We start from the raw sequence: 27,131 nt of genomic DNA on the forward strand, positions 1-27,131 counted from the left end.
TCCTGCTTCAAAAATCACCTTTATTCAAAGCCACGTGGGCATCAATGGCACGCAAGACAGTGCCAGTACCATACAGCACAAGGTCAATTGAGTAATATTAGGAATTAGCTCTAATAAAAAAAAAGGGCTTTACCCTGGCCTGGTACCATAAAAAAAATGTCCCCCAAACTGATGACACAAACACACTGACACATACTGACAAAGTGATTGCATTGACACAGACACCGGTACAGCCTGGTGACAAGTCTTGCACAGACGATGGAGGTAACTGCGATGACAAGATGAAAAATCCAGGCAGCTTGCATTTATTCGAGCGGCACCAACTGCAGAGTGTCTTCTGGGATCAGCATGTCGAGGGCATCCAGGTCCACAAACTCTTCTGCAGGAAATCCACAATAATGGAGTTATGGTGACTATTAGGTTTGCAACTTATTCCCCTCCCCCCGTGTACTACAAGCAATTGAAAATGACCCCCCAGAGCGCTGGAAATATTTAGCCTACATCCCACATAATATATCAAATTGCCGTTTTTATCCCAAGATGCTCTGAGCATATTCTCACCGCTAAGATGCATTGCATTCTATGCAACCAGCAACAGTTTCTAGTGATGCATGCTCATGTCAGTGGGCTTTGGCACATTACTTTCTGTGATCTCACGAAGTGAAAAGAAGCACTCTGCTGAGGCTCTGAACATTGCAAAAGCTGGAAGATCGCACTGGGCAAACGTTCATTTAATAGGAATTCTTGGACTCAAAGGGCTTCATTTGTTGTTTTTACACCATCATGCAGCCAATTCTGTAGGTAATTTCATTGAGATTTCTTTCCTGCAATATCTGGCATTCTATTGTCATTTTGATCAGTTTTTTTGTCCTTTATGAAAGTTACTCTTATACCTGCTTTGAGTCTAACCGAGTATAGCACAGCAAACAGTTGCATGGTTATGCATACAAAAAATGATTTGCTGAAGCAACTGGTAAACACTGCGCAGCCCACCTCGCAGAAATCGAGAAGTGCCGAGTATGCATCAGGTATGCAATAAAGAATTGACAAGTCTCATTCACAGATTCCATTTGCACCCTTCGTCCTGCCTAATGCTAAGTGGTGGTCAGACTAAAAAGACCAACTTGGTAAACTCCGCACCCAAAGCATGCGCAGCCAAGCTGTATCAGCTCGCTCACGACCTATTTCTTGATTATTTAGACTGCTCAGTCTCATCATCCCTGTCCCCATGGACCGTAATGTGTAATGAATACTAATATTTAGGACACCTTGCAATCTCTTTTTTGATTTTCCTGGCCTTCTGTGAACAAAGACCAGCACTTCTGCTTTTCAACCTGCCCCCATCAATGTGAACCGATGCATGGCACAACCAGTTTAATGTCACTTTAGAGCAAAAGCCCCACTACACAAGGTCTATCCGGCTCACCAATCCCTGCATTGCCAAACTGGCAAGCAAGCACTGCCAGTTGAGGCTGCACCATTAGGATAAGAAGAAGAGATGAGAATTCAGCCTTCCAAGACTCTCTGGACCCAGAGTTGGACACACTGGCCCCAGGCAGCCCATGCACATTCTTGTGGCACGGGGCTTTATATCTATGTCCCTCCCAACTTCGCAAACATACATCACTGCCTCCTCACAAATGTATCCCCCTAGCAGGTGATGGCAGAAAGAGCAATAACATCTAATGCATCTAGCATCTGTAAAATAAAATGAGCCAAGCTAGTGCATTTGAATGTTACACTAGGAGCCATTTTAAACCTTTTGACATTTTCCTTATCTGAGCCTCCTTGCAAACCTATGAGGTGGCCCTACTTGCAAATGCACAATCACGATCATCTTTGTTTCTCCATGTTTCAGCAGACTGGCTTAAGCCCTGCTGAAGTCCTGCCTTGGCAATATAGTGGCGCCACAAGTCAGCCATTTTTTATATCTGCGTGTCTGGTGTCTGTGCGGCAGTGTTTAGTCGTGTGTACTGTGTCAAAGTTGCAGTGAGACAGACATTGATTCAGGTGTATGACGGTACTGACAGTACCCACACTGTCACTAGGAATGATGGCAAGCGTTGCAAATATGCTACTATGACAATGGTGAAGAAGATTTCCACCGTTCAGCAGGTGTAGATTACCCGATCTGCGAGAGAAGTTACCCGGAAATTTAATATTTCTATGTAAACTGCCTCCAATTACATAAAAAATAACAGCAAGATTCTTGGTCCAGCAAAAAAGAAAGTCTTCCTTCATGTTTGAAAGAAAAAATAGGATAGGAAGCCACCCGAAGCCTGAAGAAGCCTTCCACATGTGGTTATATCGACACTTATGTTGTATGCGTAGAAGAAGAAAGACGACATAAGGAGCAGAGGTGTAGGACGTAGAAGTGTAGGCCCATTCTGGGTGCCCTCGTTCAGCCGCTGCAGTCTATTCTGTTCTGTACTTCTGTGTAACAACTGTTACACATCTGGTGCTTGGTACGTTTCCCTATCTGTGTACACCTAGGAGATAAAACAAAGATCTCACAACGGTTCATCAGCGCCCAAGCCGCTGCCATGGGAGTCACCTGAATTCGGGCCTCTTGCCACCCAGACAAGGACGACGCAACCTCGACAGACGGTCCCACCATAAACGGCCACAGACAGTAGGTCCCTAGCCCCGGTGCCCGTCCTCTACCACACGCTGCGAACACCCCCATCTTTCTGCAGCAACGTGTACGAAGATGCGGAGATTGCCTGGACACCTCTGCGCGGGTGGCCCGCTACAACGGCTGCAGCAACGACTGTAAGCTCCATAATGTCTACTTTAATTTCGAGGACTCTGCTAGAACTTTGTTCGAGAACCACGAGAGCACCCTGCCCACCTGGGAAATATTTCGGGGGGGGGGGGGGGGGGGGGGGGGGCTACATTCCCCAACGCATTACATCACTGTCTGAAGTCATCCGGGACGAGGTGCGCCTGGCAGTGCAGCAGCAACAAGTCTCAAAGGTTCCTTGCCAGCTTGACGTCCGACCTACCTACGCATCTGTCCTCTGTCAGGCACTAACAGCATCAGGCTGCAAAGTAAACACCGCGACTCAAGCAGGGCCGCAGTCCAGTCTTGCACGTGTGCCTGCTCCACGAGCCTATCAGCGGCCACGGAAGTGTGAACTGTGGCGTGCAACGGACTGTCGGACCCTCTGCTACCACTGTGGTGAGGCGAGTCATCTTTACAGGATGTGCCCATACCGCCGAGTGGGTCTCCGAAGCTTTGCGCCCGACAATCCTTGCCCACGGAACGATGAACGGCCGCTCGAGATTAAAGCCCATCTGTCGGCCTGCCAAAACCGTGGGACATGCAGCTGTTATGATCGCGGTCTTCGTCTCCTCTTCGTTACCGTTCCTCATACCCTCGCTAAGCTGCCAGCTATCCTGAGTTGTATTCTGTCAGTCCAGGCCGGGAAAACTAATTCCAGCGGCCTCTGGAGGTAAGGCCCTTCCCCCCGACGTCATAAAAAAACTGAAGATCCTCTGCCGCTGATACCTTGATTTCTCACAGGGCAGGGTAGCAACAGCATCAGACGCGCTTCGTGTGACAAATGATGAAACTGACGTGATTGCATTACTTGATACTGGTGCAGACTATTCAGTGACAAGCCATGCTGTTGTCCAGGATCTGAGCAAAGTTTTGACCATGGTTGGGTTCTAGCATCCGCACAGCTGAAAGTCGCCTCATTGCCCTGGCCAGAAGGTGCACAGTGAATTTGTCGTCTTGCGCGAGTGTTTGAGGGATCTGATTCTGGGCATCGACTTTCTGCAGGCGAACGGTGCCGTCATCGACCTATGCGAAGCATGAGTCACATTCTCAACGAAACAGGCCATGGCGCACAGTGACACAGAAGATCCAGGAATCAAGGTCTGCATATTGTCGAAAACGACATAATGCTGCCACCACAGTCCAGTGTGCTGGTCCTAGTGAGAAACGATTCGTTTCATGACTGTGAAGGTATTGCTAACAGCCACCATTCACTGTTGCTCGAGAAGGGACGTGCAATCGCATGCGATCTTGCAGAACTGCAGAATGGCTATGAGAGAGTGCTCGTGAAGAACTTCAGCACCTTGCCGAGGGAATGGCTGTCGCCTTCCTTCACGATGTAGATGAGTTGCCGAATTTGTTCCCAGTGGAAATAAATCTGAATAGAAATGCCACACCATGCAACACCCTTCAGAAGGTTAAAATCAATCAGGGCTTGTCATATCAAAAGTCTTCTGTCATCTCTGCTGGCTGATTTTGAACACTACTTCACAACGAGCTTCAAGGTCAGACGTATGCCTATAGCCAAGCATCGCATCGTCACAGATGCGGTCATGCCACCAGTTTGCCAGCGTCCATACACTGTTTCACTGAAAGATTGTGAGGCTATTAGAACAAGTCAACGAAATTCTTGCAAACAATGTTATACAGCCGTCAACAAGCCCGTGGGTGTCACCGGTGGCCCTGATGAAAAGAAAGACAACAACATTTTGCGGTTTTGGATTAATTACGGGAAACTAAATAACGTTACTAAAAAGGACGTATACCCATTTCCCAGGAATGATGATGCGCTTGACCAACTATGCGATGTTAAGTTCTTGACTTCCTCAGATCTCAAAAGCGGATATTGGCAGATAGAGGTGGATAAGCGAGACTGAGAAAACTGCGTTCATGACACCCGACAGTCTGTACAAATATAAGATGCTCCCGTTTGGGCTTTGCTCCGCTCCAGCAACGTTCCAACACATGGACACAGTTTGAGCTTGTCTGAAGTGGCAGTCGTGCCTTGTGTACCTGGACGACGTGGTCACTTTCTCGTCTAGCTTAGACCAACACTTGGAGTGAGTGCACATTGTCCTTCCAGTTTTCCAATCTGCGCAGCCAGCCATCAAGCCAGAGGAATGTCATTTAGCCTTCGAGGAGCTCCGTTTCTTAAGGCATGTCAGTGCAGACCCAGACCCCGACAAGACTTCCACCATCTCCAGTTTCTTACGTCCAATCGACAAAAGGCCCTCGGACGCTTTTTCGGCCTCTACTCGTATTACTGCCGCTTTGTTCAAGATTTTTCTCACCTAACGAAGCCGCTGACAGCCTTGACTAGAGATGACATCCTTTTTATGAAGGAGTGCCCAAAACGATGATTTCAAGGAGCTCCACTGACGTCTCGAAAGTCCACCGATACTAGCTTATTTTGACAAGATGCTGACACTGATATCCACACTGACGCCAGCAACGTCAGCCTCAGGAAGGCCTCATACAGTGGCAGGGCGGTGCAGAACGAGTCAGACTATGCGAGCCACACACTTTCTTGATCAGAACTATTCGATGACAGAAGAAGAATGTCTTTCGGTCATCTGACTGTTTCATGTAGCCAGCAATCACCGCTTTCTATGCTGGCTAGCCAGCATCAAAGACCCTTCTGGCCAATTGGACAGAAGCCTCTGGTTGCAGGAGTACGATGTGACAGTCATCTACAAGTCAGGCTGGCAGCACCAAGATGCAAACTGTTTCAAGAACGCCCGTAGAACCAGCTTCGCAAGATGACCGAAAATTGCCCTTTTCTTTGTGCCATTAGCGTGTCCCGTATGGCGCAGCTTCAATGGACCGACCCAGAGTTGTGCCAATCATTGAGTCCCTGGAGGCTTTGGTGCTGGTGTACCGCAAGTGTTTCGCCATGGTCTGCAGTCCTTCATTCTGTGATGTGCAGTCCTATACAAGCGCAACTTTGACAGCAACAAGGAGATGTTTCTACTTATCGTACCATCCCAGTTACGTTCTGAAATCTTAAGCGCTTGTCATGAACCATCCGCCGGCCACTTGAGGGTCAGTCATACGCTGGCAAAGATTCGACTGAAGTATTATTGGCCCAGATTACTACCATCAGTACATAATTACGTTGAAACGTGCCACAAGTGCCAACGATGAAAGTCTCCCCCTGAAACCAGCCGATAGCGCTACCAAAGACCCCTTTCCGGCAAGTTGGCATGGACTGCGTCAACCCCTTTATGAAATTGTCCACTGGAAAACAATGGATTGTGGTCACAACGAATTACTTAACACAGTACACAGAGACCACGTCACTTTCAAGCGGTAATGGTGCTTAAGTCGCCGAATTCTTTGTGCATAACATTGTCCTGTGTCATGACACTCCTGCAGCTATTATTACCGATTTAGAGTTGCGTTTAGTCCCGCTTCGCTCAAATTGTGCTAAAGCTTAGGCACACCAGCCCCAGACTTATAACGACCTACCACTCGCAGACAAATGGCTTGATGGAATGCCATGTATGTTGATGTCAAACACAAAACATGGGATCAAATTCTTCCATACGAAGCATTCGCGCGTAATACAACACAGCAAGAGAAGACACAGCTCACTCTGTTCGAATTAGTCTTCAGCCGCCAGGCTACCACTTTGCTGGACGTTTTGCTGCCCGTTGATCCTGACAGTGAGACTGAACTTCCATCTCGACGTCGCCACTTATGTTCAGCGAGCGGAAGAAGTGAGGCAGCTTGCCAGGCAACGAATACACAGTCAGCAGCAGATCGATACTGACTGCTGCAACCTTGGACGCTGCATAGTTACCTACATACCAGGTGACTATGTGTGGGTCTGGACACCCGTTCATTGCCATGGGCTGTCTGAAAAATTACTGCACCGCTATTTTGGCCCTTATCTTGTTCTCCGCCGCCTCAGTGACGTAACATACCAAGTTGCACAAGTCTCACCAGCCCGCTCGTCGGGCAACAAGCACAGCGACGTTTCAAGAGACTATGACCTCACTGTCAAAAGGATGTGCAGAGAGTGCCGCCATCAACCATACACAATGTCGTTAACTGTGATGAAACTGCAATAGTTTAAAAGCTGCTGCTCAAAAAGTCTCTTTCCAAGTCTGCAGATTCCTGTGATGATAGAAAGCATGGTAAAGAGCACTTTGCAGTAACGGTCAGCAGCAACATGTAGGAGACGAAGAATCTTCCATTTCTTGCGACAGGAAATTCTGAAAGCCCGAGGTGCTTGAGGAAAGTAAAGTCTCTGCTCGTGCAGTTCAAGGCCAACACAAAGCGCGGATAACATAGCAGAGCTGCACAGAGACTGCACCTACAAACTTGACAGGAGGTGTTAACATCACAAGAACTGAAATGCACCATTCTTTGTGGAAAACTGCTGTGCATCCGCGATCTTTAGTCCATGCACTTGGGATTCCAGCCGCCCAACACAACTCCCCTCCAGTCCATGGACGAGGGTGGTATAAAGAATGCAACGTCAGAAATAGTAAGTAGCAAGGTTCTACTTTGCAGCCCTTGCTTCAAATGTGTTGTCCTGAGAGTCTTATTCTTCCATGTGCTGTAACACTGCAGTTTGTAAAGTACAGTTCAACTGGAGGTATGCAAAGTATGTGTGAAAACATGGAATACTTCATTTCCCTTTCGGTTTGAGGCTAGGGTTTCAAGGTAAAGAGTCAGAAAAAAAGCTTGGAGAAATGAATGACTGGGAATCGTGCTAAAGATTATTTTGGAGCCACTCAACACATTTTAGGTGGGCGTTCCAATAGCAAAGCATTCTGGTTCATCTGCGCGTAGGTGGAAGTTTACGAAGACAATGATATGCCGAGCACAGTCCAACAGAGAGTGAAACACATGGGATGATTGGTTATAGCAATAGTAGATGGTTTGGTTTGTGAGGTTTAATGTCCCAAAGCGACTCGGGCTATGAGAGACGTCATAGCGGAATGACGTGGAAGACTCCAGAAATTTAGACCACATGAGGATTTTTAACGCGCACCGACATCGCACAGCACGCGAGCGCCTTGCTTTTCGCCTCCATCGAAAAGCGGCCGCTGAGGCGGGGATTCGATCCTGCATCCTTGGGCACTGTAGTCAAGATATAGTAGAGAGCTTCCATACTCTCTTCCCATGACAAATTTCTGTGCTCAGATCTGCTCTGGCTGATTTTTTTTTCCGCAAGGGTCAAAGGTTGAAGCTTCAGAGATACCTCATGGTTTTCCAATTTATCATGCAAGTGCGGCTTTCACACTGAAATACACATGGAAGAAGTCTGGTAAAATAAACAGGCCTGTACAAAAGCGCTACGTAGATCCTGCAGCACCTGAGAGGGTAAATATGTACGAACTGTGCGTAGGCCCATTTTCGTCATTCAAGCAAGATAGCAAAAGGAACAAACAAGGACGGAACTAGAAGGGAAGCATATCAAGAGCATGTTTTGCACAAGCTGCTCAAACTCCTGCGAGCTAATTTCACTTTGAGCTCGAGAATACTGAACATAAAACATGCGAGTTTAGGAGTGGCACCCTAAACCACCGACACACGTCAAGTGAAGTGGGCAGAGGTTGACGGGAGCACCGGTATAGACAGCACCCTACCATAGCTCGCCAGTTGTCATTCCTGGATGCACTAGAACCCTGCAAACTTAAATATCCACAAAAATGTTTGCTTCAAACTGCCTACTTTTGAGAAACCGAACCGCTGAAAGAGTTACAAAGGTATTTACTGATAGTTCCAGTTCATCGAAAATTGCTATTTTCTGGCACAAAGTGCAAAAAAAAATTAATTCTCACGAAACTAAGTCTGTGTTCATGTTTCTTGCTCAGAATGAACTTCGCAGCACATCCAATCCATCGACAGCAGCGGAGGGCTTTTGCGCAAGAGCGCATTGTTGTAGGTCGCGGACGCTTCACACTGCAAACGTACTGCGGTGCTTTTTTCATGTCACGCCTCTGCTGTAACGAGACTGGACTGGTCGTACTGCAAACTGTCTTTAATGCTAATGCACTTTGCACCTTAGTATACTGCAGTGCATTCCAGCTTGTCATGTGCCTCCACGCTCTGCCCACATGTAGGTTGGAACGTGCGGTTGAACACAGAACTGCATATTTGCGCAATTTTTTTATTTTTAACATAGCCACGAAACCATGTTATCTAGGAACATAACTGGAAAAAATAAAGTGTGAACTCCACACACTTTTACTGTGCGCAATCTGAAGCATATGAACACAGAAATGGCCCGAACCTACAACACACAGTCTTGAACGAAGCTTCTTGAACGGGCAGGCCATGATGTACCACTCACCATGCAGGCATCCTGTTTCCAAGGAAGGAAGTGGGGCAAACTCTGGAGGTGTCGATGGCATGCGGACGGGTACGCCCAGCTTCTGGTGCCAATCAACTCCACGTACACCTCGCAGCACGGCCAGGAGCTTGTCGTCCAGTTGAAATTCTTCCGGCAGCTCGTACAGGTGCTCTGAACAAACAAACAAAAATGCACCTGAGGTGGACCCTTGCACATGCTGCCAAATACTGAAAATATTACTCAGCCAATATCTCCTCCTGCTCTGCGGTTTCATGACTAGGGCCCCGAAAATATGCTGTTTGGCTACAAAAGCTTGAATGAAGAATTCTAAAACTTTTTTGGTGCTTTATGGGTCCTGTGCAGTATACTGCCACAATAAAGCTATTTTCTGCTCAATTTCCTTTCCAAAACTTGTGTTCAAATCACATCTACTTCTCCAAAACAAATTGAGTCAGCACTTGTTACAACTACCAAGCTGCAGATGCATAATAGCTGACCAAAGATTCGAACTGCCCATTTTTCGAAACACGCTTAATTATGCAGACTTTTTCCCAGCACCGCAACGTGCTCCATAAAACTAATGTTTATGAGCGACCAAAATTTCGGCCACATCACGAATGATTGCTCAACTTTTTGAAACTCGCCCGCATTCGCCATGGCACAGCTGCAAATAGCCAAGCCTCCGTATAATGTATAGCGGAACAGTATTCATTCAGAATTCAAGCGGACCGAAGATATGAACAAATAAAGCAGAATTTGAGCTACAAAGAAAGCACATTAGAAGTGTAGCCCTTTTTTTTGCAGAGTGACACAATAGCCGTAGTGCCTCTTCCCAAATGGCTCTGCCACGTTTTGAGGATGCTTCACCACACACACGGAGTTTATATCCTCCAATCGCGATACCACAATGGCAAACCCATTTTCGCACCTGGGCTTTGTCTCAAATAATTGAGAGGCCCGAAAAAACTGCCAAAAACAGTTTACATCTCAGGAATCTTATCTGATGAGCACCTACATGAAAATTGTCTACATTTGAGATGAAGTTAAACCGAAATGAACATTTTTTTTTTCGGTTTTGTTAAGCGCCTCTTTTGCACACACTGTCAGGAATGCCCTCTTCACAAAGTGGCCCTGTTGTTTTTTGGGGTGCTTCACAGCACAATGAACGCAGTCAAGCATTACAGTGAAGCGTGAAGTGCAGAGTAACTGAGGTGAATCCGAAATTTTCAGTGTATTCGGTAATTTTAGAGTATATTCTGAAAATTTCTAATAGTATCAGTTTTTTGAACATAACCCATTCGTATTTGAAATTTTAAATAAATATTTGCACAAAAAGATGAGGACAGAACAATCATGAGTGGCATGCCATATTTATCAGATTCTAATGCGCCCTCATAGGGGTCAAGGATACAAGGGGTCAGGTGGATGTGGTCAGCATAAGACCATCATGTCAATTGGATGAATATGAGCGAAGACTTCGCTCTGCAAAGGCTGTAATGCAGCTGATGATGATGAATGTGGCCTCTACTACAATGCGCACCAGCCTCTATCAGAAAAAAAACTCAATGCCGGTAGTCAACTTGCAGATATGGTGGGATATATGTTGTGCTGAATGCAGAGAAACACTAAACTGCCATTTTACGACGACGATACCGAAAAGGTGCTCATAACAAAATTCCATTGGATGCTTGATTTCAACATTCATTTCATTCCCATCTTTTTTTTTCAAAGAGATAGGTTTTTTTCCTGATGAAACCCAATTCGACGCTGGTATTTCTTTCATACAATCGAAGACAAAACTGCTCTCTTCTCACCGTCATCGCTGCACGGGTGCATAGTCTCGATGTCCGAAACGTCTGCTGCATCGGAATCTTCATCCTGTAACTATGGAACAATGCAAGGAACAAAGAAATTCACTCTGGTTATTCCATAAGGAAAAAAAAATTAAAATGAAAGACAAAGGAAAAGATATGGCTAGCCCCAGCTTTTAACTGCACTCCCTCCAACCACCTGAACAACAACAACAGTTCACCAGTCATTACAGCCCGTAGTTACCAAGGATCCCACAAAAACTCAGTTTTTACGGTGATGCAAGTTAGTGCACGCATTGCCTTTTTCCCTATGTTGTTACGGGCAAATTAGGAGTGGAAGAATGGATGAAAAATTACTGATGCACCTTATTTGTAAAAAGATAATACAGTGGGAGAAGCGAAACCATTGAAGAGTTTCAAATGAAACCCCAAGCTGTTCAACCTTGGCCGAGAACCTAAGAAATAATCGTGATAAAATACAAAAGCTATGACTAGGCTGATGTTGCTGAAGGTGCAGCACTCCAGATGAGTGTGCCACACCCAAGCAAAGCAAACCAAGCCTTTATGTTCATGCAGGCAACCTCCTAAACGGCAAAGGCTACTATTACTGCTTTTACCACCACACTGCTGGTGCTCTATGTTCCAAGCTGCCTGTTCTTTTCCCTACTTCACTCAACTCTCCCTGTGACTGTCTTAGTGATCCATACTGCTTTCATTACACGCATGTAGCGACAACTTCCTTCGGATTCATGCCTCGCGCTTAGTCGCAAGATGAGTGAGATGCTGGCTTCAACTAGCTTTCAAGACTGATGACAAAGTTTGGTTTGGCCACCTTAAAGGGCCCCTGAAACAATAGTTATGGCAATATTGTTTGTTTGTTTATGGGGTTTAACGTCTCAAAATGGCTCAGAGTATGAGAGACACTGTACTGGAGAGCTCCAGAAATGTACCTGGCGTTTTTTAATGTGCGCCGATATCGCACAGCACACGGGCACCACCGCAGCCAAGATTCGATCCCACATCCTTGCGCGCAGCAGTCGAGCGCCCTAACCACTGCACCACCATGGCAGGTTTACGGTAATATTGCAATCCAAGAAATCCCCAGAGGTGGTCTTTGAGAGTAATCGAGTCAAATTTAAAAGCTGTGTGTAGAGCCTGTAATTTACCAACAATTTTTAAAATTTGCTCCTGGCTACCAGTTGCAACCGATTAAGGTAACATCTCCCCGTGCATCTCTTTTCTGCTGAAGTCAACTGGGCTTCCGGGCACGCCCGATAATTGGACGCCCTGAAGTGAAGCGGGCAAGAAAGGATGCGATGGGGCAACGTTGCGACTTCATTTTTTCTTGCATGCCGGCGTGTGCCAAGTTGAGGGGGGTAAGAGGAGCATCATTTCTGATCACCCCTCGGTTCAGTTTTAGTGAAACTAGGTTAAAAATTGTTCAGTCACAGAGAGGACTGATGATGGAGTACTCATCGCTCATACGCATTTTCAAGTTTCAGTAAATACCTCTTCACGGTCCCTTTAAAGGCCTCAAAGGGAAAAAAATGATCTCACTATAGTCATGCCGTGGTTCTGAATACATATAATGTGAGGTACGTTCTGAAGCACTTTTTCCCCCTCGAATGATGCCGATTTTCCAATCTCAATTCATTGCATTTAAAATTTTCCGCTGCAGAAAGTTACAGGCCTGTTCTTTAGTAATTGTGGATATCATAAGCCAGCACAGAACCTAACATGGCCTTCGAAATGTGATCAGCTCACAAGCCCAGACACCATTAAAGATTACCCAACCCATACTGTAACAAGTAAACGTAAATGGAGGCCTTCGTGAAAACATTTACGAAGTACTCTTAAAGAAAATTACAGCAATTCTAGACAGACACTGCCAAACAACTGTTCAGTTGTGGCGACTATCATTACTTTTCGAAGAGTGCAGTTTTCTCACAAAAGTGTGAGAAAGAAATTCATCTTAAAAAATGGTTCAAAGCCTTGTGCACTGAAAAAAAGAAAAAAAGATCTAAAAGCCGTTACAAAAAGCACAGACTTTATACAAATTTGCAAACTGTGAAAAAGCAGGCCTGAAAGCTTTTTCTCTCAAACACTTCCTACCGCACAAACATACTTTCATAGTCATTACGCCTTACCGATTTTTATATTAAGTATGTTGCATCAAAAGTTCAGTCCTTGTTAAAATTAGGTCGCCAACAATATCTGGTGCCTGTTGCTAGCTGATCATTAAATTTGCCACATGGAAGCAGAGAATGGGTATTGAATAATTAGTGACCCACATGTGTGATGAAGATACACTTCTTCAATGCAGTACGGCTGGCTGCATGCCTGGGAAGGAATTCACAGTTCGCACTCAGAAAAGCGGGCGGCTTTATTATTCAGTGAGCTTTCTTGATCTAAGATCCTTTCATAACAGGGATGTTTATAGTTTTCTTCCCATAGCTGGGTGACTGAAGCTCCCAACATCAGCAACTATATCAGAGTTCCACGAGTTTCATGAGTTTATGTTTGGGCCTTCCTCCAGTGATAACAGCCGGGACAGTGGTAAAAAAGTTCACGTTAATGTCCAGATACCTAATCATTTGTTTTGTACAAAAAGAAAAAAGAAAAAACTTCTGGCATCACTGCAGCCTAATTGTGTATACAGCCTGTGCAGCCACATGAGTGCGCCACATCTTTCCAACCTCTGCCTCAATCCCTGAGCCATAAATTTAACTTTTCTGCTGTCAACCCTCCCAGAATCGAATCCAACTACTTTACCTCCAGTTCGGGAACAGCCAGTTCGGGAAGTGGTTCACGCCAGTCTGGCGTACTGCACTGGGGCCCAGATGATTCCAACTCCGGCCAAGCTGGTAGTACTGCGATGGAAGGGTGGCCAGGTTAGGCCACAGACATGTGTAGGACAGGATGCGCTTGTTAAAACAACAGACATGTATACGTATTCATACACATATATGCATAAACAAACAGCAACTAAGGAGCACACATTAGCTGTGCTTCACCCTATGAAAATTAAAGATTCAAACTCCAAGTAGCAGAAGGAACACAATAGCACTCTTCTCTAAAGTAAAGATGCGAAAAAAAGCGATTCTACTGGTAAAGACCTCCCAGCAAAGATTTCCCACTAAAGTCTTTCTTCAAAGTCTGAGAAAAAACGCCAGCAGACGACGCTAGCAGAGCGCATCTGTGTGTCCTCCTCATCCTTGTCCGTCGTCTGCTAGCATCGTCTGCTAGGGTTCTTTCTCTGACAATGATTAACCAACTCGCCCAGCAACATATACCTTGCTTCTTCAAAGGTCATCGATAAGTTACAATTGCAGCTGCTAGCACGTGCTGCGGCAAAAAGAGACAGCGAAAGACTCAATGGTCACAGGAGAGATCTCAGAGCCACAGCAGCTCCCTTTTCCTAGCTCAAAGCACACAGGTTCAACGAAGGCTGACAGTTCCCTAGTTCACGAAAGCAAAAAGGAACTAAGCGTGCAAGATCTGCTGGGCCAAAATGTGGCTTTCAGCAGCTGAACCTGGACCTTTAAAAACAAGAGAATAGAGGCCCCCCCCACAAAAATGGCATGGTACACAGTAATGTCCTGAACTGACAAAGACCACTAATTGAGAGGCCTCTAGATTAATTTCAGCCACTTGAGATTCTGGAACTACCACGTTAACCCAAGCTACTGCCAGACAGAGCTATACTAGCAGAGATGTGAGGTGGCGGGTGCTTGGCTGCGACTGGTACCAGCTGTGGATGCAGTACAAATAAGCTTTGACATGCTTCCGCAAGCACAAATTGACAAATTTCAGAAAAGACGAAAACTATGTATTAAGGCTTCTAAATTGTGCTCAGCTTTCTAACCCCTCTTTCCTGCTTTAGGAAAAATTTGAAATGCCCATGAAGTGCTCCGCAGTATCTAAGACATTTAGTGTGGGGATTAATTCTGAACTTTTAAACCTAAGCATGCCATAAACCTTCCATAGTATGGGTTTGGTTGAGTTGATGGTGTTTAGCATCCCAAAGTGACTCGGGCTATGAGAGGTACCGTAGTGGAGAGCTAAAATTTCGACCACGTGAGGTTTTTTAACATGCACTGACATCGCACAGCACACAAGCTCTTTGCTTTTGCCTCCATCGAAAAGCAACCTCTGTGGCTGGGATTTGATCCCGCGCCGTTCCAGCAACCCAGTCCCTTAACCACTGATACACAACATAAGGGTCACCACAGCATGGGTTTATTATAATACATAAAGACTGCCCCTTCGGCACAAGTGTACATAGGGTACTAAGGTCAATGTCTAAGAGCACCACTGCCGCACACAAATGCGAACAAACTTGGGCAAGGAACGGTGCTGCAAGGAAAACTTCCCATTAATGTACAGCATAAAAACAAGCAAAAATTTTAATTATGTGTTGATGAAAGGAAACACAACAACACATTCAAAAATGGGGAAAGTACAGAACATGTTGCACTTTGACTAATACTATTCGTTGGTGATTCAGATATGAGTCTTAAGAGCGACTGGGAAGTAATCTTTTAAGGTAACTATTTCATTAGGTAGCTATTCTATTCGCTTACTGTGCACGAAAAAAAAAGACTACTCAAACACCGACGTTCAACAAAACATTTCTCGGATTTTAAAAGTGTGGTCTCTTCTTTGTGAGCTGTATGTGGAAGGATTCAGGTAAACGTCACGATGACAATTTTTCCATTTCGAATATTTAACAGCATGACCCTGAAGAAGGTGCGACGAAGCTGTTGGGAGTCTCAGCCTAGCTGCTTTTCTTTAGCCCCCTTACACTGATATGGTGATCATGACAATTTAATGTGAAACACAGCAAATTTCGTATGCCTTCAAGTTCTTCAGTCTTGGCTCTTCATGGGCATGTAGTAATTTGGATTGCCAGCGGCTAGCCCTCGGCTGGAGCATTGCAGGAAGGATGGAGCCAAGAACTCACCCTCTGGCTTGTCCTCCAGGCAGGATGCAAGCTGGGAGAACAGGACGTCCTCCTCCGGTGTATCCTCAACAGCCAGGCTCTCGCCCTCAGACAGCTTGTACAACTCGTCTGCCAACAAACAGCCATTAGATTGCGCTGGACACCCTGCTTGTCACTGACAAAAACCGCGGCACAGCCAAGAATGTGCCACCTATGGCCGTATTGTCAATCGAGGTGGCAGAGTTAGTGCACTCTTACAACCCTTGGTATACCCTGGCGGGATGATGAAATGTCTGAAAGCTGTCTTTTCTTCACGACCACTGTTGTGAAGGTTTTTCTTGGCAAAACTCCGAGATGCCCACTTTTTGTGCTACGCATTTCGCAGTTTACACGCACCCGAAAAAGAATGTCATCTGCTTGTCACAACACTGTCAGAGCATTTCATCTTGAAGCTAAAGCAAATGGCAAAGTTTTCTTCAGGATTTCCTGAAGAATTTAAGAACTGTGGTGTGAACCGAAATCACAGTATGTCGGGTACTAGATTTCGATATTATGGTAAAACATCATTAAATCAGAATACGAAGGAGGAAAAACATTCAATTAAGCGGATCACTTTGGCCACCATCTTTCTTTGAAAAAAAGAAAAAGAAGAAAGCATGGAACCATGCAAACCACACGAAAAACCTGCTCTCACCTGAGCAGTCCAGTTTCAGGTGCATGACCTCGATGGAAAGATTTGCAGCTTCTTCCTCGGGGCCCTGCAAGGAATGCACAAATAAGTCTTAAATTTAAAAAAAAAAAAAAAGAAAAAAAAAGAAAACTGATAGACAGCAAAAGTATGAATTGGCAAGAGTTTTCTGTTAATTGCACTTCTGGAGATTAGAAACAACGGAATGAGCCCGGGAAACATGAAGCTTTCCATCTTGCTCTCACACAATATTTTTGTGGACTGATGGACTACAAATGCTGCAGTACTTATTGCAGATTACAAAGCCAGCTTTCACTGAAACTTCATTTTCAACTTCTCAACTGCTTATGCAAACTGAAGTAGGGCTACACCAACATTCCCTGGCAAACAATGCTCACACAGCGCATATGCATTTCACTCTTGATGTCACATGTTCTATACTCTTTAGCTACTGCAAATGCATCAACGCAGCTAAAAAATGGCCAACAATCAATATTTATGGCTGCCCAACAATAAATGCACATCAGGTCGGTATGGGCTCGTGTTGCACTAGAACCGGAAACGAAAACTACGGGGACGCTTAAGGGGGGGACATGGCTCTTAAAATTATTTTCAAATTTTTGACCAAATTTGATAAAACCTGGCAGTCTGATTCAATTTCTTGCACTGATTTCAAATATGGAACTATTTTTCCAATTGGCCAATTAGTTCAGGAGATAATGAAATTAATTGTTCATAATTTGCAGAAACAATGAAAATATAACAGCACTGCAAAAAATTCACATAGAATGCTCCTAACATTGTATTCGTTATACTTTCTAGTACCTAGCAATGTGTTCATGTAAATTTTTTGTAGTGCAGTTATTTTTTCATTGTTCCCGCAAATTATGAACAATAAGTTACATATTTATTGTTCAATTACAAGTTACAATTACATAACATCATGTAAAAAGTTACATATTTGAAATCAGTGCCAGAAGCTAAATTAGAATACCAGGTTTTATCAAATTTGTTGACAAAAGTAGGAAACATAGCTTTAAGAGCCCTTAAGCTACATCGTTATGAGTATAACACCATACTGTGCATAAAGTAATCAGCGCTTAGCTGTGTCAGCTACCGCCTGCCAGCGCCACGCGCATTATTTTTCGCTCACAACGTCGATGCCAGATGTTCTGGATAAAAATAGCTACTGTATCCATTGCAAGAATGGGAAGAAGTCGTATGCATTTTGCATTTGGCATGGCCAGCGTTTGGCCAAAATATGGATTCAGTTGCAGAAATACGGCTTCCCTTGTGGTAAATGTTCAAAAGGGTCTCTATATAAAAAAGAGAGACCATAAGAGCAAGCCAATTTTTCACATTTCAATTATATATGCACCTAGATGATATGAATAGCAAAGCTCCTAAGTCACATGGTTCTAAGTTCGCGCTGAAACCGTGTGAACCACCTTCTGCAATTCCACAGTGGAGTCAGAACAATTGACCATTGATACAAGTCATCTCTGCTAAGAGATTGAAGTCTGCAGAAGTTAGCTCTGGAGAGTAAGATGAGTATAGAAGCAAGGAGACCTTTCAGGTGATCAGCTCACACGGAAGAAAGCTGATGCAAATTTTCTGAGGGGGAATTCCTTAAGGTAGAGCAGATCCCTACGACAGTAGTAATGTCTCATTAGTGTCCCCCACAGAGCAGCTATATGGCTAAATAGGAAGCCTAGACAGCTTTTTCAGACACTGTGGTAGAAGTAATCACAGTTTACACTTAGTTGTCGGCTTGGTTAGCTCAGTATTTTCCTGAAACTTGAAAAGTTTGAGAAACCTGAAGAGGTTTCCTTTACAGCCATATGCCTGAGCTTGATAATGGATGCTCATGAGTAATTAGTACTAATTACTTGTTATGAGGGCAGCTCTGGCAGGATGCAGAGTAGTCATGGGCCTCCGGTTTTCATTAACCAGTAGCTTTCATTGAATGTCCTTCCTCAGATGCCTTCGCGAGCTCTTCCACTGTGGGGATGGTTAACCCCTAAACCCAAGTTTCATCACTATAGTAAAAATGCTCTACATGAAGGATAGGCCATAACAGGCACGTTAACAGAGTTCCTGGCAAACTTCAATGCAGTATTTGTAGTACTCCATTCTGTATCAATGGACAAACTTGGCAGCAACACAGTGACAGAAATGCTGTCAATTGTTCGCAGACAATCCTTAAACACTTAGTTTGTTCTCAAATGATTTAAACAATTTGTTGTTGAGCTTCCTGAAAGTCTCTTTCAGTCTTCAGTGCGGTTCTGCTACTCTTGAAACGTGCATACTACTCAAAACACCTCACTCATTGCAACAAAACCCTTAACTTGCCAAGCCATGCCAAACGTGTGTGGCAAATTTGTTCAGTTCTGTGCGGAATTTATTTTCACTTTCTTTCAACGTGCTGCTCAGAATGAAATCTCAAATGCAACAATGCATGTGGCCAGAATAGCAAGAGTTGGGCAGTTCCAGATGTACATACATAGGACGGTGTCATTTTGAAAACCAACTTATGAAAGCCGGTCCTTTTTTTGAGACTATGCATGTAAGCCTTGAGCTGCCCTCTATTGGTATACTACAAAGCTTGCCTAAAAACTTTCTGATGCCACTTGCATGTGCAAAAGAGCATAAGGATGGCACACCCCTCATCAAGAAGTGAAAAACTTTTCTCCCTTTGCCCTGTTGTGGGAGACCGAGCTGCTCCTGAAGGAACTAACTAAAATATAAAAGTGGAGGAAGGAATCCATACTGCTCAACTTTTTTCATCTATCTTTACATCTCCATGCTGTTTGCTTCTACGTGTGACTGAAAACCAAACTGCCCAGCTTTCCATTGTGCTTTTACCTGTGTGACTTCCTTGGGCATGACGACCTCGGGTGTAAATGCCCCGAGGCAGGACTGCTTCGAGGCGCAATGCATCTCTGCGCTCTGGACTTTGGCACCATCTGGAGGTTGGTAAAGAGAGACCGTCAGTGAACACCAGCAGTGAACACCAAGTTCACATAGAAATGTTTTTTGGACCTCGCATCGACACAAAGCGCTGGATCAGCTAAACCAGCTTCATCTCAACGTTCCGTGCCAACCTAATGGCAAAGCATGAACTTTTTGGAGACAGACTGATGTAGTCGTATTTCGTGTGTTTTAAGAAGCAGAAATGATCAGTGGCTATCATACCAACCTGCAAACCCATTCAAGCAAGCACTAGCATGTTTCTTCTGCACTTAGCCTGGTCTTGTTGACGAATACCAACACTGACCACCCTAGCTACTGTTGGAGTCAGAGCTATAAGCTTCACTATGTTCTTCGTAGTTTGAGTGAGGAGAATTTCGCATAATTCAAAAGCTTAATTTTTTTTAAAGGGAGATATATCTTTAAATGACTTAACCAGACTAAAGTAAGGCTTTGTGCTTGACGAAATAAACAAGATAAAAATCAAGCTCATGTACTGAAATATGCATCACTAAAAAGTGCATTTAAGGGTGATTGTATGCATAGCATCACACTTAAGCTCGAGAATTCCCTAACGAAAATAACGCCATAAGCAGGTCGCTAAGCATCCAGCCATAATTTTTCAATCATAATTTGTGCAAAGCACATTTCCTCCAGTCTGGAGGTAAGCCCAAAAAATTTCATTTCACAAAACAGCCCATTTTCTACGAGTACACGCTGTAAACTGCTTGAGCATATAGTGTACACTCTAAACATATCTCAAATTATCTTAAAGCTTACAATTTACAGTCATCTGCACAAAATAGTTTTGGCACATGGTTGTGCACAATAAAACAGCTTGTTCGAGCCATTCATTTTTTTTTTTTTTTGCAAATATATTGACAAGAGCAATTGAACCCAATTTTTTTTTTTTATATATTTGCCCATGCATCTGATACAGAATCTCATCCTAACCTACTATTGATGAAAATTATTGAAACATTCATAAGTACTGATATCACTAAGTGGTTGGCATCTCATCACTACTCTCGTGAGCTGGTTTTTGTCAGGAATACCTCAGGTAGCGTGCTGGGGCTTCTTATTTTCCATTTTTATCAAATTTCCTACTGACACTCCTGCTCCACTAAGGCTGTTCATAGACGGCAGTGTCAGGTGGTAGAACAGGACTGAATCTTCATGTAACCAGTTAAACCTTCCTTCAAATTTATTTACACAAAATTATAAAGTGACGCAATGAGCAGCAAATGGCACTCAGCCCAATACAATTTGTTTGCATGACCATAACCGGGACCAAGGTGACTTATCTATAACATCAGCATCAGTGTGCATGAGCTAAAGGACCTTAACTGCAATTACTACCCAACAGTGTTTTCTATGCGCCCCGTTTGCAGTGCTCAATCATGGCTTGGTAAAGCACTGCCAGACTCTCGCTTTCTGCCCTAACATAGCACAACTCTGCTTTGTTGCTTGTTCAGAGAATAAGCTTATCTCCGATAAGCAACTGCGGTCAAAGTGACTAAAAGCCATGCTGTTGGCCACTGGTGCTCATCTCGCATCCAGCATAATAGTGAGGCTTTGTTGTGAGCAATGCAGAAGGTGCAAATTTGGCACAGCTTTATAAAGCAAATGACAGGCTACAATCTCAACACATCGGAATGCCACGAGCTTTCACTTTTGCCAAAAATAAAGTACTATGCTAAGTCTACCTCGTAAGAAGCATGTGGGTCCGTCCATTTCCGCAGCATGCGACAATTTTCCTGTTCACACCTGAGAGTTTGAAGCCATACCTAATGGGACCCTAAAACAGTATTTTCTCCAATATTTCAGTGTAAGAAATCCATAGACGTGGTCTTTGCGACTATCCGAGCCAAACTTAAAAGATTTGTGTGAAGCCTATAATTTATGAATAGTTTTTAAAAAGTGCTCCTGGCGACCGCTCAACTAATTAGGGTGACAGGTTTCCCTAGCATTCCCATGTGACGTCATCGAGGCTTGCCTAGTGCGCCCACTCATTGGACGCACCTAAGTGAAGCGGGAAGAACAAAGCATGGTGGGGTTCCGTTTGGCTTTTTTCCTTTCTTCCGCGCCGGGGTACATTGAGTGGAAAAAAAAAAAATTTTCTATCACCAATATTTTTGGTGTTAGTGATGCTAGCTTAAAAATGTTTACATTGAGAGGATTGATGAGACATCAATTGTGTGCATTTTCCAGTTTTAGTAAACAGCTTTTCATGAGCACTTAAAGGTTATTTAGTTGGTTTACAGGGCTTAACATCCCAAAGCAACTTAGGCTACGAGGGACACCATAGTGAAGGGCTCTGGAAACTTAACCACCTGGGGTTCTAAAAAGTGCATTGACATCACACTACACAGGCACCCTTCTTCTCGTCTCTATCAAAAAAACTGATGTTGACAATATTCAAGCAGCCAGAACAAAAATATTAGCCCCTACATTGCATACATGCAAATGCCAACATTCATTTCATTTCATTTCAGAAGAACCCTTAATCCCGTTTTGGCCCATCTTGGCTGTTACACGAGGTATGCTACAAACTGGGTGGTCAGAGTGAATGCCTGACCCTGTCATTTGTCCCTGTTAAGATAGCTGGCTTTTGAGCAATGCTTGAGGTCTTCAAAGGTGGCATCACACTAGCGTATCTTCAAAAAAATGAAAGTATAAAAGCATGCCTCGCAAATTTCTTGACAGGAAACACCCCACTCACCACACGTGATGGCCTTCTTGGGCGAGGCAGTGCAATCCACGCTGCCTTGCTTCTCACTGCGAGCCTGGAAGTGAATGCAAAGTGAGGCAGCAAGAGAAGTAAGGTCATTAAATGTGTGTGCCGATGTACAGTTGCTAAAACTGCAGCGGCCCACTTTTTGCTGCAGAGCACAAGCAAAAATCCAGCTTCCCTAGAAAAGGATGCGCGTCTGAATGCATCAACTTTTCATTCATCAGTTGTCTTGTCGAAACAATGACCAGTGGACTAAGGCTCTGCCCCAACTTTGTTCGCTTTGTGCTGACAGAATTCTACTTTCACTCCCTCTTTACTATACATTCACCTGTGTCATAATTCATGGTTAAGATCACTGAACAAATAGGTGCTGCCAGTGAGACAAGAAACCCACATATGTCAAAAAGAACTCACATCAGCAGGGCAGGCACTGTTCATGACACTGGACAGGGCCTGCCGCCTTCCCTGGCTGAGCAGGGACTTGGCCCTGGTGTATGTGATGTCAGAACCTGGAGAAGAACAACACAAAGATGCTAACAAATGACTAAGGTCCTGCTAAAAGCAAAGCAGGTAACACTGACACCTTAGTGATTAAGCTTTCGAATGACTATAGGCATGAGGCTGAAGCCCAGTGTAAAGCCCTTGAAGGGGCCCCAACTCGTTTCGTTCGCTGCCAATTACTACAGACCAAATGACTGCCCATAGGTCATTATGTCACAGCCATAACCAATTAGATTGCACGCCAACAGTTGGAATTGAAAAATGGCCAGTCTATGGACATGCAACTGCACGGGTGGGATACGTAATAATTACCTCATGGGCTGGCCACATCTGTAAAGCGAGTGCCACTAGATAAATCAAAAGCAAGGTATGTCGCTCGCGGCCTCGATTACCGCGGTCGAGCAGGGTATGTAACGAACGCCGTGGTACAAATGAGTGACCACCTTCTAGATTTCGGATCCGCCCCATGCACGAACATTCTCGCACAAAAAAATAAATGAACCCCTACAGCTCTGAATAGACCTTTGTGGCTCTAGTTCAAGTAAATAGCATTAAATGTGCGAAGAAGGGAGGGGGTACTGGCGTGTTGTGGCGATTCTATTGCAAAAACTCGCTGACAGACTGGGACAGGCGAATCACGGGCGTAAGCAGACCGTCTTACTATGAAATGCGCCAGCATTTAGTGCACAGAAAAGCAAAGAATTGCGAATTTCCTCACCTGCAGCCGGCATCGCGCCGGCGTGCGTCAACACAGCGCGGTTCCCTGGACCTGTCGAGCTCATGGCAGTTGCAGCCTGCTGGACCCGCCTTGCCTGGACGGCGACAGTTGGAAGAGCACGGGCCGAGAACAAGCGCTGATGCTGTCACGCGACAGATATGCGCGCGAATGCAAAACGCGAGCAGCGCGAGAGCAAGTACTCAACCATTACTTATTCAAACGACCCATGAAACGACCCCTATTTAGAAAATTTAGGCAGATTTTGGACATACACTTTTTCGAACGCGCCGCCAGGTGTGCATGCACACTGCACCACTGCACTTCTTTTCGTCACGTATCTGCGTAGAGGGCACTGCGTAAAAGTTGAACGTAAATGAATCTCGACGACTGCAAAAGATTATAAAATACAAATTATTTCTTGCTAAATAATATAGTACAATCAAGAAAATATAAATAACTTTTAAAATCGTGTTAATTATTATTGTTCGTGATTAGATTTAAAACGGCCATCGATGGCAGTGTACATTGACCTTGGGCAGTGTGTGACCATCACGTGTATCTTTTTTTTTTTATCTAATGTGTAGCAATAAGGATTATTTTTACTAGTGATTATTTTGCTAGGTCCGACTCGAAACGAAAGGTGTACTAGCAATATTGCGCCAGGTTTCGGCCCGTCGCGTCATCCCGGGAAGGGCCTAGCGGCCTAGTCTAGTAACGTAACATTGAGAAGGGCCACGTTTGACCTTGAACAGCCGCGAAGAATAAGAGCGCTCGGTTACCGATAGAATGCTTTCGCTCCACATTCGGTTCAGCAGGTAGCTTACGCTCTCGCGTCATACGTCAAAGGATGAGCTTAAGTGTCCTCAATAATGTAGCACCTTACACTTATAGGGCGTGATAGGGAAATAGGCAAAAGAAGCGTCCGCCGTTGCTATCGCAATTCAACAAGGGTAAACCAGAGTTAAACCACGTACAATATGAAAGCGGGAGGCACGCGGGTGGCACACCGTGAACACGGATTCGGTATTTTTATTGCGAAAGCAATCCTACGGTACCTACGGCAGGTTTCGAGCCTTCAGCGTAGCATGGTCCGGTAATTACGCTCTACACCTAGTGACTACTGACGTACGTCATACCAGCGGGAGAGCTGGGTAACAAGTCGGCTCTTCAGCAAGGTCAATGTTCAGCCACGGCCGGTCTCGGGGGAGAGCGCGCGCTCTCTCCCTCGAGACAGGCCGTGGTTCAGCGTAGCGTGGCCCAGTAATGCTTTACACCACGTGATATCTGACGTCATACCAGCACGAGAGCTGGGCTCTCTCTTCAGCGTAGCTTGCATCCAAGTTTGGGATTGCAGATGGCAGGAACGCAAGACAAGATTAGACTTCTGGAGGAAAGGCGCGGTACCTCACACTTTCTCCGAGAAGTGTGCGTTTGGATGGTACGCCATCGTTCCTGTCGCGTGAGTTCAAGATTGGGATTGCCGATAACAGGAACGCTCCTGAAGCGCTACAAGAAGGGTGGGCCAAAATATGGCGGAATCGTCTCCACCCTTCGAGGGGGCGCGCATCAAGGCACCCTAACAGGACTGAACCTGACGGCAGTATGATATATGCCGGAACAACCCGAGGAGCTACCGGAGCAGGCTCGATCCTCAACAGCACCTTGTCACAGAAATAAGATTATTACCGAAGGTCCATTGCGGAACGTATCAGATATTAAGCTGATAAAAACATATTGTTTTTAAATGTTGGGGAAATCTCGTCTAAAGATTATTTCTGCTGTGGGGTAAGTGTATTTGTTGTGTGGGAAGTTTTCCAACTCGAGCTGCACTGAATTGTGCGAGCCCTTCCAATTACAATGTAGCTCTTCACTTCATCCGTTGTTCGGGTACCGGAACGACAGCCTCGATACTGACCTGTTAAAATTTCCGAAGCAGGTATTAGCAAACGGGTGAGCACGGAGGTTTCGCTCCATTCAAGAGCCTAATTCTTTCTTTTGATTCTCTAGAGTGGGCTGAGCCTGGTGGCAGTGCAATGCCAGGACAACCCGAGTAAGCTCCTAAGTAACACCGCTTTGCAAAAATAAATTTAATATCGAAAGTGCATACATACATACATACATACATACATACATACATACATACATACATACATACATACATACATACATACATACATACATACATACATACATAAACTTTATTGCGAGAAATATACATGCAATAAATAGCGGGTGCCCGCAGAAGCGCAAGCGCTTGTGGGCGGGCAACGGCAGTCACAGCGGTATGTATTCAATATAAAAACGCTGATAGTACACAGTCAATATCGGATCCAGGTGGAAATTTTCTGCTGGTTTCTTGCTGGAAGCTGCTGGTTTGTGCTGGAACCAGCAGGTTGCCTGCTGGATTTTTGCTGGTTGTACTGGTTCCAGCAGGGTGCTTGCTGGTTTTCCACTGGTCCCAGCAGACGACCTGCTGGTTTTCCACTGGTCCCAGCAGGCGACCTGCTGGCTGTGCTGGTTCCAGCAGTGTACGTCTGCTGGTCTCAGCAGGCAACCTGCTGGCTTTGCTGGTTCCAGCAGGGTGCTTGCTGGTTTTCTTTGCTGGTTTTAAAATTTTGCTGGTTCCCTCCTGGAATGCTACTGGAACCAGCAAGTAACCCACCCAAGTTTACAAACGCATGTAATGAAGTTCATTTACGCACGTGAAAACTTGTTGCATTCCCCTATCGCGAGCTCATTCATTCTACAAAAACGCAGCACGGAAAGTATATACCCGTTTTTACACCGTGTTTCTGCTCCGTGATCAAAATATCCGTAGCTGCGAAAGACACCTTTTTAAAGAAGCTAAGCTTTTTTTTTTTTTTTTTTTCGGCCGTTAGCCGCAGTGGTATGCCGCTATGAGCTATTGCAAACATCAAAGATGCAAAAAATGTTATCTGATCTTTACAATTTTGTTTATCACGGCGTAATGCATGAGGCTGTTACCGCTGTCACCTTCATCATCTGCTAGCGTAGCAGACGACGCGCCTTCGAACGATCTGGTGCAACGATCAGAGCAAAGCAAATGCAATTACGTGTAAGAGGTATAAAAATAGTAATATTAGCACAATTTGAAATATTTCAGGAGTATTTGTTCGTAACGTTTGACAAACGCGCATTTTGAGCGCTTACGACACTATCGTAACCAGTCTCCGGTTGACGCTCAACAAGCCAAAAGAAGCCGTTCCGAAGTTCAGACATTTACGTAGTGAGCTGTTTTGTGCTGGCTCGTGTTTGCGAATGGAGGAGTATTTTGTGCTTTTTACAATATTTAAACGTCGTCGTCAGTATGAATTATTTAAGACATTTTATCTGAAACATCTACGTAAGTTTGAACCGGTCAAGGTGGTGTGACAACTTCTGTCAAGACTGAGAAATGTGATGCGACATCTGCAAGGCCTAGGACCTGCGTGTGTTTGGTAAGTAAAAAAGTGCATCTCATTTCATTTTTTTTTTTTTTTTGGTAGTCCTCGCGTTGTGTAACGTCTAGTGGATTTGCGAGAGCTTATTATAGGCACGGAGGAAAAGAACAGTGACTCAAGCGCGCACCGCTGCCAGCGCAGTTCGGCAGTGATGAGAGCCGCTTACCAGTCGAGTGACTATCGAAGTGAGCTGGTAATTTTGTCGTCCCTAGTTTAA

At 44.8% G+C, this 27,131-nt stretch overlaps 1 protein-coding gene across 2 annotated transcripts; it reads right to left on the reverse strand.

The window, feature by feature from the left end:
• LOC146175693 (uncharacterized) lies at positions 1-23,780 on the reverse strand. 2 transcript variants are annotated; one of them, XM_084582067.1, is made up of 10 exons: positions 23,454-23,780; positions 22,649-22,743; positions 22,223-22,286; positions 19,396-19,496; positions 16,537-16,600; positions 15,864-15,971; positions 13,673-13,770; positions 10,904-10,973; positions 9,090-9,260; positions 1-379 (listed from the first exon to the last, which is right to left on the reverse strand). In XM_084582067.1, the coding sequence occupies exons 1-10, from the start codon at positions 23,515-23,517 to the stop codon at positions 306-308; spliced, it is 909 nt and encodes a 302-aa protein (XP_084438193.1). In that variant the 5' UTR covers positions 23,518-23,780; the 3' UTR covers positions 1-305. The 2 variants fall into 2 exon arrangements, with proteins under 2 accessions (XP_084438193.1, XP_084438194.1); XM_084582068.1 differs by having other exon boundaries at positions 10,904-10,967; positions 23,454-23,778.
• Between the last annotated feature and the right edge of the window lie 3,351 nt (positions 23,781-27,131).

Source organism: Amblyomma maculatum, chromosome 10 (genome assembly GCF_055883805.1).
Source record: "Amblyomma maculatum isolate TAMU_Amacu chromosome 10, ASM5588380v1, whole genome shotgun sequence".
NCBI lineage: Eukaryota > Metazoa > Arthropoda > Arachnida > Ixodida > Ixodidae > Amblyomma > Amblyomma maculatum.

Excerpts from the sequence above, each read along its gene's own strand:
- LOC146175693 (XM_084582067.1), bottom strand. The coding sequence starts at position 23,517 with ATGAGCTCGACAGGTCCAGGGAACCGCGCTGTGTTGACGCACGCCGGC. Across the intron at positions 22,287-22,648 it reads ACAGTGCCTGCCCTGCTGAT|GCTCGCAGTGAGAAGCAAGG; the intron begins GTGAGTTCTTTT and ends ATTCACTTCCAG. Across the intron at positions 9,261-10,903 it reads GCACCCGTGCAGCGATGACG|AGCACCTGTACGAGCTGCCG; the intron begins GTGAGAAGAGAG and ends TTGTTTGTTCAG.